Source organism: Drosophila ananassae, chromosome 2R, assembly GCF_017639315.1.
Source record: "Drosophila ananassae strain 14024-0371.13 chromosome 2R, ASM1763931v2, whole genome shotgun sequence".
In the NCBI taxonomy this organism is placed as follows: domain Eukaryota; kingdom Metazoa; phylum Arthropoda; class Insecta; order Diptera; family Drosophilidae; genus Drosophila; species Drosophila ananassae.
The window spans coordinates 21179855-21196987 of record NC_057928.1 but is presented as its reverse complement, the minus strand read 5'-3'; the positions used below and the strand labels follow the sequence as shown (position 1 = coordinate 21196987).

Below are 17133 nucleotides of genomic sequence, written 5' to 3'. Positions count from 1 at the left end.
TCTTGATATAAATGTATTCATTGTATATATAGCCTATATAAACTTTACTTATTGCAACTAAGATCCATCAAAAGTAATGTGTGACGAATCGTTAAAAAATCGGACGGAACACAAGCCGTTGGGCTGCCGGAATTGAGCGGTCAGTTGATTTCACGCCGCCGCCGAGAGTGGACGCGGTTTTCGCCAGTGCTTCTGAAGCTACAAAATTCGCGTCGCCTTATCCTCGTTGCCGGGAATAATATTAAATCGCAATCCCCAAAGCCAATGTAAGAAGTGAAAGCGGAAAATCAATCTATAAAGTGTACACATGCATATATGCCAATAAAATCAATTTCGCAATATTTTCAAAGTACTTGAATTAGGGCGAAATATATGTGGTTTCGTGTGTGGCGCTTTGTTTTGGGTTTTGGCTCTATACACAAAGGAGACGAAGGCTATTGCATTGTGTTTTTGTGCTTGCTATTCAACAGAGTCACTAGAACAGAACAAAATTCTACAATCTAAAAATGCACTTGCATAAAATTATGTACTGCGAATAAAATTTAAACAAATTATCAATAAATGTAGCTATATGGATTTACAAGCCTTATCTTTTAAAAAAATGCGAATTCCTGCATATGATAGATAATGAAATAATATGAAAATATGACATTTCGTGTCTACAACTCTCGTGCTGCCCATTAATCAAATGGAAATTAATCAAGCTTGTTAATAACTCTTCTTTCTCATCATTAATAAACCTATTCAATTGTATAAATGCAAATTGAACCAAACTGCATATTCTTCAAACACCTGAGCTGCGAATATTTTTTTAATAGAGCTTTTGCAACATGTGTATTTCGGTTATGAAGAATGATCCAAACCATTGATTTTCTGTCACTAACCTATAACTTTTGTGGGTAATAAACAGTAAACAAGTGATTAACTACTTGTTCGCCAAACTCGATCCCTTTGTTAAATTTTTAAATGTATAATTTATCGACAGCCGCAGTTCAAGTTTTATGGATTGCACTTCCATGTGACGAGAGTTAATAATTTAAATGCACCGCCCGTCATCTTTAGACCAAAATTAAACTGTTCTAAAAATTATTGTGGCGCTATATTATCCAGAATCTGTCAAGCAGTTAAATTGAAGAATATATTTATAATATCTGAATTTAATGTTTGCCAATTATCTTCTAAAATCCAGTTTTTTATCTAAATTTATGCAAATTTAAGACATTAATTTTTAGAAAGAACGTCATTGACTGACGGGGAATTTTTGGGTTAACCCAGCAATTGAAATAATATTTTAAAATTTGCTAACAAAAAAAGAAGGTAAATGATTAGTTTTATGTCAGAAATAATTGATTTACTCGAGTCCAAATTGCCGGTGGGGAATAAGCTGATTTTTCGGTATGCTAAACTAGTCGGTTCGGGTCAAGAGTTTAGCTTAATTGTTGTGCCTCTGTTGCCACCTGACGTCACGAAAAGAGACGCCTGAGAATGGAAAATAAATCTGACAGAAAACGAAAAAATTAACATAAGTCGCTGGTTGAAGCATGCCTGCCAGATTGGCATGCATATTTAAGCTTTCAATTAGCCAATCTATTATCAACACAATGCTTATTTCCTCATTGCGATTTGATGCGACGAGCAACACGAACTCTCGGATGCATTTGTATCTTTCAATTCTGGAAGAACGCTCCCCTACAAAAAGAATAAAACCAAAACGAAGGAACTGAAGGGTTTCTTCTTTAGAACCAAGAACAGGTTTTCTTCAGACCCGTCATCAGGCGCCAGGGGATTTCGAATAATCAGACGACGCCAAAAACATTAAAAAAGCAAATATAATACTTCTTTTTTAAGACTTGTTTACTTGCATAATTTCGGGAACAGTTTAGGTATTTGGAATATATTATAAGTGATATACATATTTGTTTACATTTGTAAGCACTTAGGGGACCCAAGTCCAAAGTCTATGTTTTTAGGAGCTGTGATTCATAAAAGAATCTCGGGGCTCGTGCAGTTCGTATCTTTCAAGTCGGAAATGCTTTAATAAAATTAAATCGTCAAAGCATTGTTTCAAGTCGAGTGCAAGTTGTAAGCTAGCGTTTAATGTAATGGCCTGTGGGTGAAACGAACGAACCGCAATTTTGATGACGAAAACGTGATAAGTCTGTGATATAAAAAAAAACAAAAAAAAATCACAATAGACAGCCTCCGCCGTCTGTTAATGTTTGTAGTTTTCAGACTCGTTAGTGGTTGATTAGCATTAAATGAGCCGGATTTTAGGATTTTAGTACTATATTTCCTAGGTATTTTCTAGTCGAAACAATCCTAGTCACTCGTTTAGTCTTTATTACCCTTTTTTTTTACCCATATACTTAAAAGGAGTCCCTCAAAGTCAGGCAACGGAAAGTTTTTCAACTGCACACTCGCACGTTCCTGTTGCTGATTTTTTACGATGGTATCTTGAGGCAAATGGGTTATATGTTATTTTCACGTTTTATGTATCTTTGTGCAGTATGTACATATATCCTGAATAAAGCCAGTTCTTTCCAGACATACTTTGTAAACAAGTTATTGCTAATGCATGATGGATTTGAAGGATAACATCGCAATCAAATAGAAAAATTATTTTTCTATTACTGCCCTGCTCTTTGGACTATAATATTCAAGATTCTCCAAATTAGATTCAAGCTCAACTGCCATAATTTTATGATTAATAACTATACACGTTCTTGGTATGTTCCAGTTCATTGACTTGCTCAATAATGGGCTAATAAAAATGCAAAAGCCATTCATTCCCAACAGCTGTTCTTAATCACAAAAGCTCACACGTTTAGACAATAATTATACGAATAATATTATATATATTTTTTACTTATTATTTAATGATGTCGTTTGGGGTCGGAATTAAAGTTCAATTAAAAGGGCATATAGGAGTAGGCATAATGAAGTTTTTGAAATTCGAAATACACTTATTTTTCTTAAAAAAGTTCATTTAAATGAATGCAATATTTGAAGTGTTAATGTACTTTAAAATCCTTATCAATTCGATTTGCAAACGTATAGAATTCAAGGCCAGGCCAAGATAATCCGAAAAATTGTTGATAAATGGAATTCAATTTTTGTTTTTTTTTTTTTGAATACCCTTGGCCACGTTTCTTTCTCTCCCACACATGTCAAAATCCATAATGATTAATTTTTATTTCCAGCGCGTCGTCGAGGAAGAAGTCAACGCGATCAAAACAAAACGGGTAATATATCTGCAATCACACGCCAGGCGTTTGTGTAGATTGTAACAAAAACAAAAAATAAACAACAATATTCGAGAGAAAAACAAAAAATAACTGAGTAAAAAATATATAAATAAATAACAGCAACCATCCCCATTCCAATTCCGACTTTGGTGCGGTAGGTAATGACACATTCGGAAATCGGGGCACGTATCTAGACAGCATAAGTATCTATCTAGAACCGAGTCCAGACCCACCCATCCAGTCCCACTCCGCCACCAACGACGCCGAATTAGAATATATAATAATATATGTGTTTTTGAGAGTGGCATTAAATAACGATTAGACGAGCCATTCCAAATCCGTCATGGAACAGTCGAGGAATCTTCTGTCAAAACAATCCAAAGATGTGGAGTTTCAAGACGTCTTCTATACCGTCAAGGAACGCAAAAACTTTTGTAAGTTTACGTAATTTTAATTTCTTAAAAAACCAAGCAATTATATTGAAATAAGTCAAGTTTATTGTATAGAAATTGTAGCTCTACTTTGTAGTTTTAATAACAGATTGTTGCAATTAAAAATGATAAGCCCTTATATTCAGTTAATATATAGTATCACAATTATAGCAAAACAAAAAATAAGTGATGTTTGTTGAGTCATTTAAACTATAATTTAAACCACAAGCCTTTAAAAAAAATGAATTAATTTTTTGGGTTAATTTCCTTGAGGGCATTTTAATATTTTTATAACCAAGTCCTTCACGTCACTATTGCTTAATTCACGTGTCTGCAAAAAACCAAATATGTATTTTTTTATGAAATGTGTTTCAGTGGCAGAGGTTTTATTTGCACTCCAATACCTCAAAGTTGACTTTGGTTATTTGGCTTCCACCAGCGTTATGTGGCTCTATGTGCTCTGTGCAATGTTTCCCCGCCGGCCGAAATGGCCAAGCGGCTGGCTGGCCAAGCGCTAACTGCTCCATAATTATGGGGCCAAAAAAGCAAAACGATGTTTTGACCTTTTACTTTAATATTTCTAATGTGTCAATTGCAAAACTTGTTACGTTTTTCTTTCGGAGTATGTAGTATAATAAATATAAAGCTTGATACACCCAGTTGAAACACATTTTACGTTCTGGTCCACGTTTATGGCCATAACCTTTGCCACTTTAAAAGAGACAAGAAACTAATTGTGACAGTGCCGGGTTTTGTTTGCGTAAAAAGCTTAAAGTAGAGGCTACGTCCGGAGTCAAACACGGAGTCCGGCACGGATTTTTTTCGAACGCCATGAACGCCATTGACACAGAATCGAACGTATGGTGTAATTGGAATTGAATTGGATAATGCAATGCATTAGTGCAGAGAGTCAAGTTTAGTCTAGAGTAGTTTAATTAAAAGACTAAATTCCATACATATATCTTCTAGAATAGAACCATCTTGAAATAGAACTATCTAGCATAATCGTAGCTCAAAAGTCTGGTTTTGAATGTAATCATTTAGAAAGTATATCACGACAGTTTATTATTTAGATATGCCCTGGCCCTGAAGTGCAGTCGGGCATTGTGGGCTGTTAGTGTTTAGAGGAACTTCATTCATCGTGTGTTAAATGGGCTGGAACTGTTTACGAAATGTGCTCACAAGCAACTCTACTTTAGTTCCTCATTCAAAACTCAAGTACGCCTGATGATTAATTATTGCTCATACGCCATGTGCAACGTGCAACTCGCAGCAGAGTGCGAGATGTCGCCAAATGTGGTCGCCATGTGGAATACAATGATGAATGATAAACACGAAAATGCATGGCGGGACAGTGATTGACATAAATATATGGCAAGAATACACATCTACTCTTATTTAGAGTTGTTCAAAATCAATTTATTTAAATAAGTTTAGTTTGCACAGTTGCTGGTTATTGTTGGAATGTACACTTATATCACCAGTAGGCACTGTACGAATAAATATGCTTATGTGGACAAATAAGTATGTGCTTAATATTTTGTGTACACATTTATCTCCAAACACATATACATTTATGCACATGGCGACTTCCTCGATGTGCCCCGCATCAATGGAAACTACTGTGGTGGTTTTGGTGCGGTTTAGTGGCAGCGACAAAAACATCACCAACTAGCTAACCTCATCATCACCAGCAACATCATCATCATGATCGGCAGCAGCAGCAACAGCAACAGCAACAGCAACAGCAGCAGCAACAATTGCAACTACAACAGCTACAATATTATGTTGGCAGAGAGTGAAAAGCGAAAATTGCCCAACATTGATTGAATAATTTTCCCCTCCAAAAACTCGACGACGTTCAGACACGTTTTCTACTATTTTTTTTTGATATTTTTTATTTTTATTTTTTCAATTTAAAGTACCCCTTTTGAGTTCCCTGGGGCATTATCGGGATTAGTCAGACAGTCAATGTCCGGGTTTATCCCAGACCAAGGGGTAGACTCGACTATTAAATGGAATGCACGTTGGAGCTGCCTGAGTTGTGATTTCAATACAGGGACTTTGAGACAGTGATCTTCAGAGAAGATGTATAATATCAGTACTTATTCGCCAATTGGTTCTAATTATTGACTAGACAAATCTGGTACTAATAGTTGAAAAGTTGCTTTATAAACAGGGCTTGAAATAATCAATGCCCAGATGGGGATATAAATTGCATCAGCTTATAATTGGACCTTATCCCTTTTTTTTCAAGGGCAGGCATCGCTTTTCTATTTTGAATTTATAATTTTTTTAAATTTATACGTTTTAAAAGGGCTTAGATAACTTTTTAAATAGAAATAATTGTAGTTGTAGATTTTAAGCCATGAATTTTGATTTGATTTTGATGCGAAATTGCATTTGAAAGTTAAATTGCAAACCAAATGCAATTGACTTTATAATTAAGTTAAATAATGATTGCTTCAAGATTAACTTTCATCCAATTATCTTGTCTTGGGGCCGATAATGTAGTGACTCAACCAGATGTCGGTTTAAAGTCAAAGATTTGTTCTGCCAATTAAAAAGTATAATTAAGACGCCACAAGATTGTTTCTTGATGAGATGTGAAGTGTTATTGTTTTAACGTTAAACGTGTAAATTTTCACACCTCTTAATTAGGTCTATTTGTTAAAGATTATGGATTTTTTAGGCTTTTTGAATCACATCCCATATTATCTTCTGGCTGGTAATGTTACAAAAAGCTGCTGAGATTGTCACGACTCTGTATGTGACCCACGTAGAATCGTGGGAGAAGCCATCCATCAAACATGGCTTATTGTTGGATAAAGTTGGTTCGATAACCTGGCCAGAACCAACGTTCCACCGATTGTTTGGCAATTTGCTGACAATTTATGTTTTTTTAGGGGCTGCGCGTGCTCAGAACGTGGTGATCGGAAGACTTTAAAGATTGTAAACCGGCCAGGCTAATTGATATGTAGCTTGGTAGCTGACAAATTTTTTGTCAAGACTCAGGAGCCAGTAGCAAAAAATCCAAATTGCTTTGGTTGTGGCATGAATGTTAATTGGCAGCTGTGGGGGTTGTAAGAACTAGGTCACTAATGCAGGTCAAAAAAATGTATGAAGTGTTATAGACACATGTTTAAGGAACATATTCAGTAAACCTTAGATTGGCACGCATTCATAGATTGGCAAAATAATCTATTCGATGCGCTCTTATCAATGTCAGTCAATGTTCATGAATTATGTGGCACCAGACAGCCATTGGGCCTTGAAAAATTCGTAAATGAACCTGTAGATAACCCAATGTCTTTGCCACCAAGCGGATGTGTTGCTCTTCCAGCATAGCAGCAACTACATATATGTTTCAGTTTTGCAAACAAAGTATTAATTAATAAAATTATAAATTGAATCATCCGTCTGGTGGGAGAAGCCACAACAAAAATAGGAGGTATCAATTATTGCACGAGACCTTCGAGCCGTTCAAAGTGGTGCTGATCACAGCTGCACCACTGATAAGAACGGTGGTGGTGGCATTGACACATATTTTTACTCATTTGCACATTGAGACTCAACAGTTTGCTGCCTATTCGGAATGCAGGTCAGGTTCGATCTGTGTATAGTACCTTAAAAAAAAACAAAATCATAGTATTGTATTCTCTGGAAAAAAACAAGCAGATTTTCGACTATGTTTCGTTGAATTTTTCCACCCCATTATGGAGCTATGAATACGAATAAATTATACACGTGGGATAGGGTTTCCGGTGTGGCTTCAGTTCAGGTGTTGGGGCCAGACAATTTGGAAGCTGGTTTCTCGCAAAAGTGCCGGGTCATGCAATCTTCTCCAGACCAGCATGACTCTGTAATTATTTGTTCTGCGGAAATAAATATCCAAATACCCGATAATAGTTACTTTTTCTCAAATAACTCCAAAGAAAAGTAAAATTTTTTGTATGTCTAAAAAATTGTATAGAACTAGATTATAATGAACCTTATAGCCGATCTGAAAAATCTGCTAAAATAACCAGTTAACAAAAAAAAAAAAAATAGCTATACGTCAATAGAAGAATATATTATTTCCAGATGCTTGCTATTTTTTATGATTCACAAATTTGTTTATATTTTATTTTTTATTTTGCTGAAAGTATTTAGCATATTAATTTATGATTAAATTATTTTCAGTTCGCGTCACCGGAGAACGTCAAATACTGAAGGGAGTCAGCGGCAGTTTCCGGAACGGACAACTCTCGGCCATCATGGGACCCTCGGGAGCCGGAAAAAGCAGTTTGCTGAACGCGATTTCGGGATTCAGGTGAGCAAATCAAATCCAAAAAACCAGATCCGACTGCACTCAACAAAAGGTGTCGAAGTCATTCCAACATCGGATTCTAACAAAAACAAAAGAAGGCCTCTAAAAAAAAAACAAAAAAAATACGAAAAAGAGAATAACATTTTTTAAATACATTTGGGTAGAAAAAAAATGTGTTAAACCAGTTTCATTCTCACCCGTTGACGAAATGCGAAATGTCAGATGGATTCTGAAAGGTACTGCGGGGTTTCTTCAAAAACAGCTGAGGTTCTGGATCGTAACGAGCTACATCTTTAAAGTTTTTCTGACACTAATGCCCCTACAAAGAAATGGGATACAATGGGTTTTGGAAATTTACCAAGTTTTAAATAGAGTTGCAAGTCATTAGGCCACAGATCATTGTAGAAGCAATGATATTGTTATTGGATTTGGCTATTTTCGTATCATATATTTATAAAATCTATATATGACATCTCTATTCCAGGCGAGAAGGGGTTACTGGAAGCATCAAGATCAAGCGGGACAATGCCTGCTATATAACGCAGGACGATCACCACCAGACCCTCCTCACCGTCGAGGAGCTGATGAACCTGGCCGCCGATCTCAAGCTCAAACATCGCCACAAAAAGGCCGAAGTCGTCACAGACATCCTCGAGAATCTTCATCTCAACCACAGGCGCAATGTTACCGCGGAGAAACTGAGTGGCGGGGAACGGAAGCGACTGTCGATTGCTCTGGAATTGATCGACAACCCGAACATATTCTTTTTGGACGAACCGACCAGCGGACTGGACGAGGTGACGGCGGCCCAGTGCATCCGGCTGCTGAGGGAAATGGCCCACGAAGGACGCACCATAGTCTGCACCATCCACCAGCCCTCGGCCACCATATACAACTACTTCGATAGCATCTATGTCCTGGCCAAGGGTAACTGCGTCTATCAGGGCAGTCCGAAGGCCACCATTCCCTTCCTGCGTCTGGCCAGGATTGACTGCCCCAGACACTACAGCCCCTCGGATTACAGTAAGTAACACACCCAGTTTGTTGGATTTCCTTAACCCTTAATCCCGATCTCCATAGTCATCGAGCTGGTAGACGCGGAGGAGGGGCATTTGGTGCCGACTCTCAGTGATCTAACCGAGAATGGCAAGCTCTTCTATATGGCCACACAATCCGATTATTTGGAGGCACCTCTGGAGACTCAGCAAGCGGTTACCACCATGTTTGTGGAGCAGCCGAAGCGTCCGTTCTTGCCAGCCTTCTTTGCCGGAAGTGCCGCCTCCACGGACGGCACCCTGATCGGAGGCACCAGTGCCCTATTGGAGCAGGTGAAGGCCTTTTCGCGGCGCCTTCACACGGATCGACGTGGCATTTCCGGAGTGCGGCAGTTTGTGGTCCTGATGCGGGTGATGCTTCTGCGGATAATGAGAGCTCGTCTGGCTCTGACCATCCAGTTCTTCCACCACCTGTTGTGCGGCCTCTTCTTTGGCATGATCTTCTACAAGCTGGGAAACCAGGGAAGCCGCATGTTCGACCATCTCAAGTTCTGCATTGGCGCCGTTCTCATGATCGTTTACACCCAGGTGATGGTGCCTATTCTGAGCTGTAAGTCTTCTAAAGATTTTAAGGGTTAAGGTTCTAATGGTTTCACTTTCTATGTAGATCCCGCTGAGGTTAAGGTGGTCAAGAAGGAGACCTTCAACCGCTGGTACACCCTTACACCCTACTACATGGCTCTGACCGTGTCCCGGCTGCCGGTACAAGTCCTGCTGAACATCACCTTCATGGCGGTCACCTACTGGATGTCCGGCCTGCCGGACCAGCTCTGGCGCTTTGGTATCTTTGTGGCTGTCGGCCTGATGATCTCCCTGGTGGCCGAGGGTATGGGCCTGGCCATTGGTGCCACATTCAGCATAACGGTGAGTACCAGATCCCACCTGGTAATGCATACTTTTTGGCTAAAAGGAAATTTGTTTTCCAACAGAATGGCAGTGTGGTGGGTCCGATGATTATAGCACCACTGATGGGTCTGGCGGTGTATGGTTTCGATTTTGCGCCACAGATCACCGCCGGCATGCAGATCCTGATGAAGTTCAGCTACATCCGGGTGGGCGTGGTGTCGCTGGTCTTGACCGTTTTCGGATTCCAGCGGGAAGAGCTGGATTGCGACGAGATCTACTGCCATTTCAGTGATCCACGAGTGCTGCTCAAATTCCTGGACGTGGAAAAGGTGTCCATGCTGCACCAGTTCGGTCTGCTGGCCATGCTGATGCTCTTCTTCCGGGTGATAATGTACATCAGCCTGCGGAAACGATGCTATACATGAGCAACATCTGTCCCGCAGATACTCCAAATGAATCTTACTCTCCATAGTTTTAGGCAATGCTGTGATGTTCTATTTTTTATCAGACGTATGTATGGATACTCCCCGTGTACATAAGCATCATTCCCCTGGCAGTACAGGAACTCCGTTAAAATAGATCTAAGGCTAGGATCTAAGTTAGGATTAAGTTCAAGGCACAAACCATCAACGAGCTCCAGTCCAGGACATATCAGGGCACCCCCCTTTGGATAAACCCCATTTCTAGAGAAAAGTATTTCAAAATTCAAAATTCCGAAATGGAATCGATAATCTTCCTTAAGGAGCCAGCACATTTTATAAAGTTTTCGTGGTAAAAGTGATTTAATTCGAATAATATCTATAAAAAATAAAGCCAAAACTCGTCTATTCGAGATTATCGATTGTGTAATTTCTGATGGCCAACAGGAGCTCATAGTACTGGTACTTCCGCCAGTTGACCTGGTCATAGGCACTCTCCATTAGATCGCCAATATGGGACTGCAACGATTCGGAGAGCTTCTCGCGGAACAGCTCCTCCAACGTGTTGAGTTCTTCGGTCGAGGTGACTGTTTCAACAAATGGCTTTAAAATTGAAAAAATGGCCATGCTGTTGAATCTGCAAAGATTAGGAAAGTTTAGAACTTTAATTCATTAAAGTGTTCTACTTACCGTCTCAGGATCTGGTCCATGCTCTCCACTAGGAACTGTTTTCCAAGATAGTAGCCCAGATATCCCTTCAGCACACTTGCCAGGAGCCCAACGGTTAGGGAACGAGGAACCACTTTTCGATCGAGAGCCCAGAGGAGCAGTTTCCTCAGAGCCCAGTACTCGGTGGTGCAGCTCAATGAGTTCAGGAGGACACGTTTCTCGGTCTCCTCATGCGTCTGTCGATACATGTCCCGCACCATCAGCCAGAACTCCTCGGCACCGTGCCGGATGCCAATGCACAGCACCGTACCCCGGAGTCCCTCGGGTATGGTGGCCGTGGAGCCGCTAGTCATAGCCTCTTTAAACTTGTTCAGGGCATCCGTCATGCACTCTTGGATGTCGAACTGGCATGCCAGCCGATAGAGCATTGCTCCCAGGGAACTAATGGACTCAGTTCCGAGCGATTTTGGCTTAAGAAGGGGTCTATTGTCTAATGATGACATCGTTTTCAGTACTTCCTTGAACGGTGGACCCACCAACTGTTTCATGTACAACTAAAAGAGGAATAGTCTTAGGAACAGTATTATATAGTCATTATAAACGCACCTTGAAGATGCGATAGCCTGTGGTCAGGTGCATAATACTGTGTAGTTTCTCGAGACTCGATGTGGCCGTCTGCCAGACGAGGTGGCTTGTCTCGTTTTGAAGATACCGCATCAGATCTAAGGTGACACCATAGGGAAGGTATCCGGCCCACGACAAATGAAGGGCGTCGTCCAAAAGGGCGGCCCGACTCACCTCCGGCACCTGGGTGAAGTTCTCCCGCAGAGCCACAGTGAGAAGACGCCAGTTCTGCAGGTCGTAGTAGACGCGTATCGGCGCCGCCACCTCGGTATTAACCAGGAACCATTCGTCCGGAGCCTCGAAAATGTTTCGCAACTCCAACATTCGCAGCTCTGGGCTATTCTTGTGACAACCCAGCCACTCGGTCTGGGGCACCCGATGCGTCTTGGTGATATACATGATTGGTAGCCACCAACATGACTTCGATTCCATTCCCATGCCCGATGTCTGGATGTATCGTTGTTGTCTGAGGGTCACCGTCTTATTTAGGTCGTCGCGGAGCACGGTTATCAGGGGGTAGCCGGGCTGTTGGAACCACGACTGCATAACCGTGCCCAGTTGTAAGCTGAGCGGCAGGTGGAGTGCCCTCCGTCCAGCCTGCTGAATCTCCTGCCACAAGATCTTTGGACTAACAGTCATGTTAGCATAATGCTTGAAGAAGTTCTTGATTCCGTCGTAGAACGCCTTCTCGCCAATGGCCATGCACAGCATATGGGTGAGCAGGCACATCTTGGAGTGTCGCAGCTCCCGGTGTACATGGCCACGCAGATGTGCCGTTAGCTCCCGCGTCTTGGGCAAGGAGTCCCTCTCCATCAGTTTCAAACGGATGCTCAACAAACGGGACATGTTGTGACGCAGGTCTTGGTGACCCATGGCAACCACCTGGATGGCCAGGTAGTAGTTAATGCCATTGCGCACCCATGCTGAGCTCAAGTCTTCGAGGCTCACCAGTCGACCAAACCACTGGCGGACCACCAATGTCGCGAGATTCTCGTGCAGGATCTCCTGTGATGCATAGCTCGGACCCATTTCATCCTCCCCAATGAACAACAAGCCCAAGCTGCTCCTCTGATCCGAGTACTCTGGCAACACCACAATGTCAAACTTACCACTTTTGCCAGAGAGCAAAGGCTGGCCGAACCGGCTCTCGCAAGTGCTAAATAATTCCGGTGTCACCTCCAGCACATAATGCAGCTGGTCCGTCAGATTGGGACGCGCCCAAACGGCGATCTCTGCACCCTCGCTGCCATTGGTACTCCCATTTAATACATTCTCCAATGAGTGAAGTGCCCACATCATCATGTGTGTGGGCAGCGGGGGAGAGTCCTCGAAGATGGTCATTTCGTAGTTTTCGAGAAGTGGGCTGTAAGATGGAAATAAGGATGACAAGGAAGTGGATAGTTTCTATTATCATACTAAGCCTTCTTCTCCGCAACAGGCATGTTGCTTAGGGCCACATATTGCTTGTTATGGATCATCTGGAGATGAAATTTGGTCCGGAAATGCGGCTGGTCAAAGCAGGGAAAAACGTAGCGGGCGTAGACCGGTTCCATGTGCGTTATGGCATAGAAATGGGGCACTGGTGTATTGTAACGAACCGAGAAGTATCCAAACTTCTGAGGCCTGTTCAGAGCCCCCTGAAAGTACATGTACAGCGTGTACACCTCGCCCAGCCAGAGGGTGTGCGTTAAGAAGATGGTCAGTTCGTCGGGAGTAGAAGATTTTTTATTCCGAGTAGCCTTGACCACAGAAATGCGACGACCCGTGGTTTTTCGAAGCAACCACGATCTTTGCGCGAATAAGTTCAGATCGGAGGCGAAAATGGTTATCTTTTTGGTGGAGTTCTTCACCATCACATCGATGCCCACGAATCCTTCGTATCGGTTCTGGGCCGACCCGCCATCCAGGCGGGTTAGGATGGAAACATTGTAGTAGATGGGATCCACATTCAAGTCGGCCACTCCAATCGATAGAGAATGGACGAAAGCGATCAAAAAAATGCACAACATTGCTATTCAAGAAACAGACACCAACTGAACTAAGCAAAGCTTGTTAAATTTCAGAATGAATCTAGTAATGGCCAATTTTACGCTGAAAGGGTGTTCCAAGGATCGAAATGTTTGTAGTTCTGTAGTTTTTCACTTGTAATAGAATATACACTTTTTACATTTTACAATTATAAATATGCTACTTTTCATGGGATTTCCTCTAAAAACCTTAAACTTAAACCAAGTTAAATTACAAAGTGTTTAATTTTTCGTGCTTCCCATTTTTTCCTTCCGTTTCTTCACATGCTTTTTCACCTTCACCTTGCGCTGCTCTGCCTTGGCATCCTTCACGGCTTTCTTTCGGGCCTTTTTACTCTCCGGCGACTCGTCCCGGGGTCGAGCCGAATTCTTAAACCGTGAACCATCTTCCTCATTTTCCTCTTCATCCTGGGAGTCCTCCTCCTCGCTACCACCACCACTTCCGTCTAGCTGTGAACCTTCCTTGGGTTCTAAGACATCGGGCTGCTGTTGGACATCTAGATCGGATTTAAGTCCGGTGATCTTGCCGTAAATGAGATTTTGTTGCACTCCTTGCTTGGCCTTGGCCACATCGCGCTCGTAGTGATGAACCTAAAAATATGCATTTCTTTTAGTATAAAAATAAAATGTAGTATACAAATGATTCTACCTCGTCCAACCGCTTTGGAATATAAGTGTTTTGCCAAACGGCCTCGTCAATCTGCTCCTGCGCCGTGATGGCATCAAAGTCTCTGTCCTTTATCCGTTCCGAGATGCGTTCCAGGCACTCCTCCATATTCGACTCGGTGATGGTTTGGTCTGTTATGAAGTCGAACAGCTCTTTTACGGTCATTGTGGCCACCGCTTTCTTTCGGAAGAACTCCGAAATATTGGTGCAATCTTTGCGAAGGAAGTCGAACGAGTGCGGATGGTCATGCTCCACCGCCTGACTGACATCGATAATAACCAACTGCCCGTCCTGCAGCAAGATATTAAACTCAGAGAGATCGGCGTGCACCAAACGGCACTGATTGTATATACGCCACATAATAACAACACAGTCGCGGTACAACTCGCGCGCTTTGGACGTGCTCACTTCGACGTCCTTCAGCTTGGGAGCCGGCCAGCCATCGCGACCACAGAAACGCATGACCAGGACGTGCGAACGCAAAAGTATCGGCTCTGGAACAGGGACACCGGCATTACGCATTCGCAAATAGTTTCGCATCTCTTTTTCCGCCCAGGTGCGCACCATCTTGCGGGGATTGTGCTTGCAGTAACCGTGCCGAAACCTAAACTCTCCCGAGACATACTTGTCGCGATCCTTGAACACCAGAATGGAGGTCTTGTAGATTTTAATGGCGAACTCGTCATTTCCGTCCTTGGAAACCGCATGGTAGACATTCGCCTCTTTTCCTGTCGAGATACAGCCGTTGATCTCCTGAATCATGCCGCGATTGAGTAGCTTGAATAGGATCATACGCGTCCTTGGGTCCATCACCTGCTCAGCTGTGGCTCGGTCGTGTTTATCACGCACCTGTGTCCTTTCCCGCCGATCGAAGTTCACTAGCCTGTTGGCCGCCTGGGCGCTCATGTTCGTCGTCGGATCGTACTTCTCCACATTGATGCGGGCGGAATACCGGCGAAGAAGCTTATCATTGGGCTGATAGCTGCTCACACGCTGTGGTCCCACTCCAGAGCCACTGCCAGATCCTGCTCTGCCGGCTGCGTTAGTTGTTATCTGAGGCTGGACGTTCATTTTGTTGAAGCCGGTATAGGACTCTTCATATGCATCATAGTCATCGCCATCCTCATAGTCATCCTCCTCGTAGTCATAGCCTTCGACATTGTCGTCCTCATCTGCATCCTCACCATCGCTGTTGGCTTCAAGGACTTGAACGAGGTCGTCGCTGGCTTCCTTGGCTGTTAGTTTGATATCCTTGAAGAGTTCATGCTTCACCGTAAGCGATTTGAAATCGTTTACCCACTCGGACTGTGGAATTTCCCAATAGTTAGAAATTGTAAAGCTATAGTTTTGTTTTTATTCCTCACATTATGAAGGTCGTCATCGTCCTCCTCGGCGTCACTGAACTTGTGCGGATCGTCGCTCATTATATGGAATGCAGGAAATCAGTAATTCTGTGATATTTATAATGCAAAAGCTTCGGATTTCACAAAATCTGTTTCAAAAATTTACACAATCGCAAGACTTGCACGTGTTGGGGTTTGTTTTGGTATTTTCCAGGGATACCGATTGCCAGAAGTTGCCTATCGATAGTCCAATCTTAAGAATATGAGGTTATCGATAACTCGTCAGCCCTGAACACATGGTGTTTTGGTTTTGAATATAATGAACGAACTGTAGTGTAAATTCGAGGATTTTAACTACTTGGCGCAATGTTTGTGCTAGCCGAGCTAAAGGATAACGTGCGAATTGCTCCAGACCAGTTTAATCTCCAGCTGGTGGACGCTGTGCGCGACGAAATCGACCGCAAGCTAGCCAACAAGGTGGGTTAAATTTTTGGAGTGAAACGTTTACCATCTAATTGTTTACCTGGTTTCTTTGAAGGTTCTACTCAATGTGGGCCTATGCATTGCCCTTAAGGAAATTGTCTCACTAAAGGACTCTATAATCCTGCCCGGAGATGGAGCCTCGCACACAGAGGTCCTCTTCCGGTACGTCGTCTTTAGGCCGATGGTGGGCACGGTGTTGACCGGCAAAATCCGAAACTGCAGCAGAGAGGGCGTCCATGTAACCCTCGGATTTTTCGATGACATACTTATCCCACACGCCGCCTTACAGCATCCCTCGCGATTCGACGAGGCGGAGCAGGCATGGGTATGGGAGTACCCGCTGGAGGACGGGGCCAAGCACGATCTTTTCATGGATGTAGGTGAGCCCATTAAGTTCCGCGTCTCAAGAGAGATATTCGAGGAGACTTCGCCTATCGGACCACCCAAGGCGGAGACCCAGTCTCAGCAGGGAGCCAGCACTTCCTCGGCTGCAGCATCCACTACGTCTCAGGAGGTCAAAACACCCTATAAAATTATTGTGAGTTCGCTTTCACCTGACCATTTTAAGAAATTACATTTATTTGCCGATTCCTAGGGCGCTATTAATGAGTCCGGCTTGGGCGTGCTCTCCTGGTGGGATCAGCAGGGCAAAGAAGAAGATCAGGACGATGAGGACGGCGAGGACAACATTGATTATGAAAACGACGAAGATGGAGAAGGTGCTTGCGAGGAGTGACACTTCTCGAGGAGGATATTCTCGAACCACAGAATACCAGTTTTTGTTTAATAATTAAGTGGGTGGGTTAGAAGGGGTTACCATAAATAAGTTTGTATACTTTTTTTAAGTTCATATAAGCAATAGAAAATGAATCAAAACCTGTAAAACTCTTTTTTCTTACATTTCTTACATACATATTTCCGAAACAGATTCCACATTAATCGTTGAATTAGAATCTATATTTTTAAACGTCAACGATGAAATTAGATCACCTAAGCCCCAAGAATATCTCCCAAA

At 42.5% G+C, this 17133-nt stretch overlaps 4 protein-coding genes across 5 annotated transcripts; 2 read left to right on the top strand and 2 right to left on the bottom strand.

Annotated features, from left to right (window-relative positions):
* The first annotated feature begins 108 nt into the window (after positions 1-108).
* Positions 109-10718, top strand: LOC6507903 (ATP-binding cassette sub-family G member 1). Of its 2 annotated transcripts, XM_032454815.2 has the most exons (8): positions 109-266; positions 3201-3399; positions 3461-3679; positions 7859-7988; positions 8470-9008; positions 9066-9590; positions 9648-9904; positions 9970-10718. In XM_032454815.2, exons 3-8 carry the CDS (start codon positions 3589-3591, stop codon positions 10309-10311), a joined length of 1884 nt encoding a protein of 627 aa, XP_032310706.1. In that variant the 5' UTR covers positions 109-266; positions 3201-3399; positions 3461-3588; the 3' UTR covers positions 10312-10718. The 2 variants fall into 2 exon arrangements, with proteins under 2 accessions (XP_032310706.1, XP_001956565.1); XM_001956529.4 differs by having other exon boundaries at positions 3201-3679.
* Positions 10650-13623, bottom strand: LOC6507161 (aminopeptidase Q). Its single transcript, XM_001956530.3, has 4 exons — positions 13015-13623; positions 11581-12961; positions 10996-11528; positions 10650-10942 (listed from the first exon to the last, which is right to left on the bottom strand). The coding sequence occupies exons 1-4, from the start codon at positions 13605-13607 to the stop codon at positions 10711-10713; spliced, it is 2739 nt and encodes a 912-aa protein (XP_001956566.3). The 5' UTR covers positions 13608-13623; the 3' UTR covers positions 10650-10710.
* Positions 13624-13724: 101 nt separating this feature from the next.
* LOC6507160 (serine/threonine-protein kinase RIO1) lies at positions 13725-15863 on the bottom strand. Its single transcript, XM_001956531.4, has 3 exons — positions 15657-15863; positions 14275-15597; positions 13725-14216 (listed from the first exon to the last, which is right to left on the bottom strand). The coding sequence occupies exons 1-3, from the start codon at positions 15714-15716 to the stop codon at positions 13848-13850; spliced, it is 1752 nt and encodes a 583-aa protein (XP_001956567.1). The 5' UTR covers positions 15717-15863; the 3' UTR covers positions 13725-13847.
* A 43-nt stretch (positions 15864-15906) lies between these two features.
* LOC6507904 (DNA-directed RNA polymerase III subunit RPC8) lies at positions 15907-17003 on the top strand. Its single transcript, XM_001956532.4, has 3 exons — positions 15907-16112; positions 16174-16656; positions 16714-17003. Exons 1-3 carry the CDS (start codon positions 16002-16004, stop codon positions 16852-16854), a joined length of 735 nt encoding a protein of 244 aa, XP_001956568.1. The 5' UTR covers positions 15907-16001; the 3' UTR covers positions 16855-17003.
* Positions 17004-17133: the final 130 nt, after the last annotated feature.

Bases quoted from the DNA above. Each gene is read 5' to 3' on its own strand.
- LOC6507903 (XM_032454815.2), top strand. From the start codon at position 3,589: ATGGAACAGTCGAGGAATCTTCTGTCAAAACAATCCAAAGATGTGGAG. The intron at 3,680-7,858 runs GTAAGTTTACGT...AATTATTTTCAG, and splicing joins CAAGGAACGCAAAAACTTTT to TTCGCGTCACCGGAGAACGT. The intron at 9,009-9,065 runs GTAAGTAACACA...CGATCTCCATAG, and splicing joins CTACAGCCCCTCGGATTACA to TCATCGAGCTGGTAGACGCG.
- LOC6507161 (XM_001956530.3), bottom strand. From the start codon at position 13,607: ATGTTGTGCATTTTTTTGATCGCTTTCGTCCATTCTCTATCGATTGGA. The intron at 12,962-13,014 runs GTATGATAATAG...TCCATCTTACAG, and splicing joins GTTGCGGAGAAGAAGGCTTA to CCCACTTCTCGAAAACTACG. The intron at 10,943-10,995 runs GTAAGTAGAACA...TAATCTTTGCAG, and splicing joins ATGGACCAGATCCTGAGACG to ATTCAACAGCATGGCCATTT.
- LOC6507160 (XM_001956531.4), bottom strand. From the start codon at position 15,716: ATGAGCGACGATCCGCACAAGTTCAGTGACGCCGAGGAGGACGATGAC. The intron at 15,598-15,656 runs GTGAGGAATAAA...GAAATTCCACAG, and splicing joins ACGATGACGACCTTCATAAT to TCCGAGTGGGTAAACGATTT. The intron at 14,217-14,274 runs GTAGAATCATTT...GCATATTTTTAG, and splicing joins TTCCAAAGCGGTTGGACGAG to GTTCATCACTACGAGCGCGA.
- LOC6507904 (XM_001956532.4), top strand. From the start codon at position 16,002: ATGTTTGTGCTAGCCGAGCTAAAGGATAACGTGCGAATTGCTCCAGAC. The intron at 16,113-16,173 runs GTGGGTTAAATT...GTTTCTTTGAAG, and splicing joins ACCGCAAGCTAGCCAACAAG to GTTCTACTCAATGTGGGCCT. The intron at 16,657-16,713 runs GTGAGTTCGCTT...GCCGATTCCTAG, and splicing joins AAACACCCTATAAAATTATT to GGCGCTATTAATGAGTCCGG.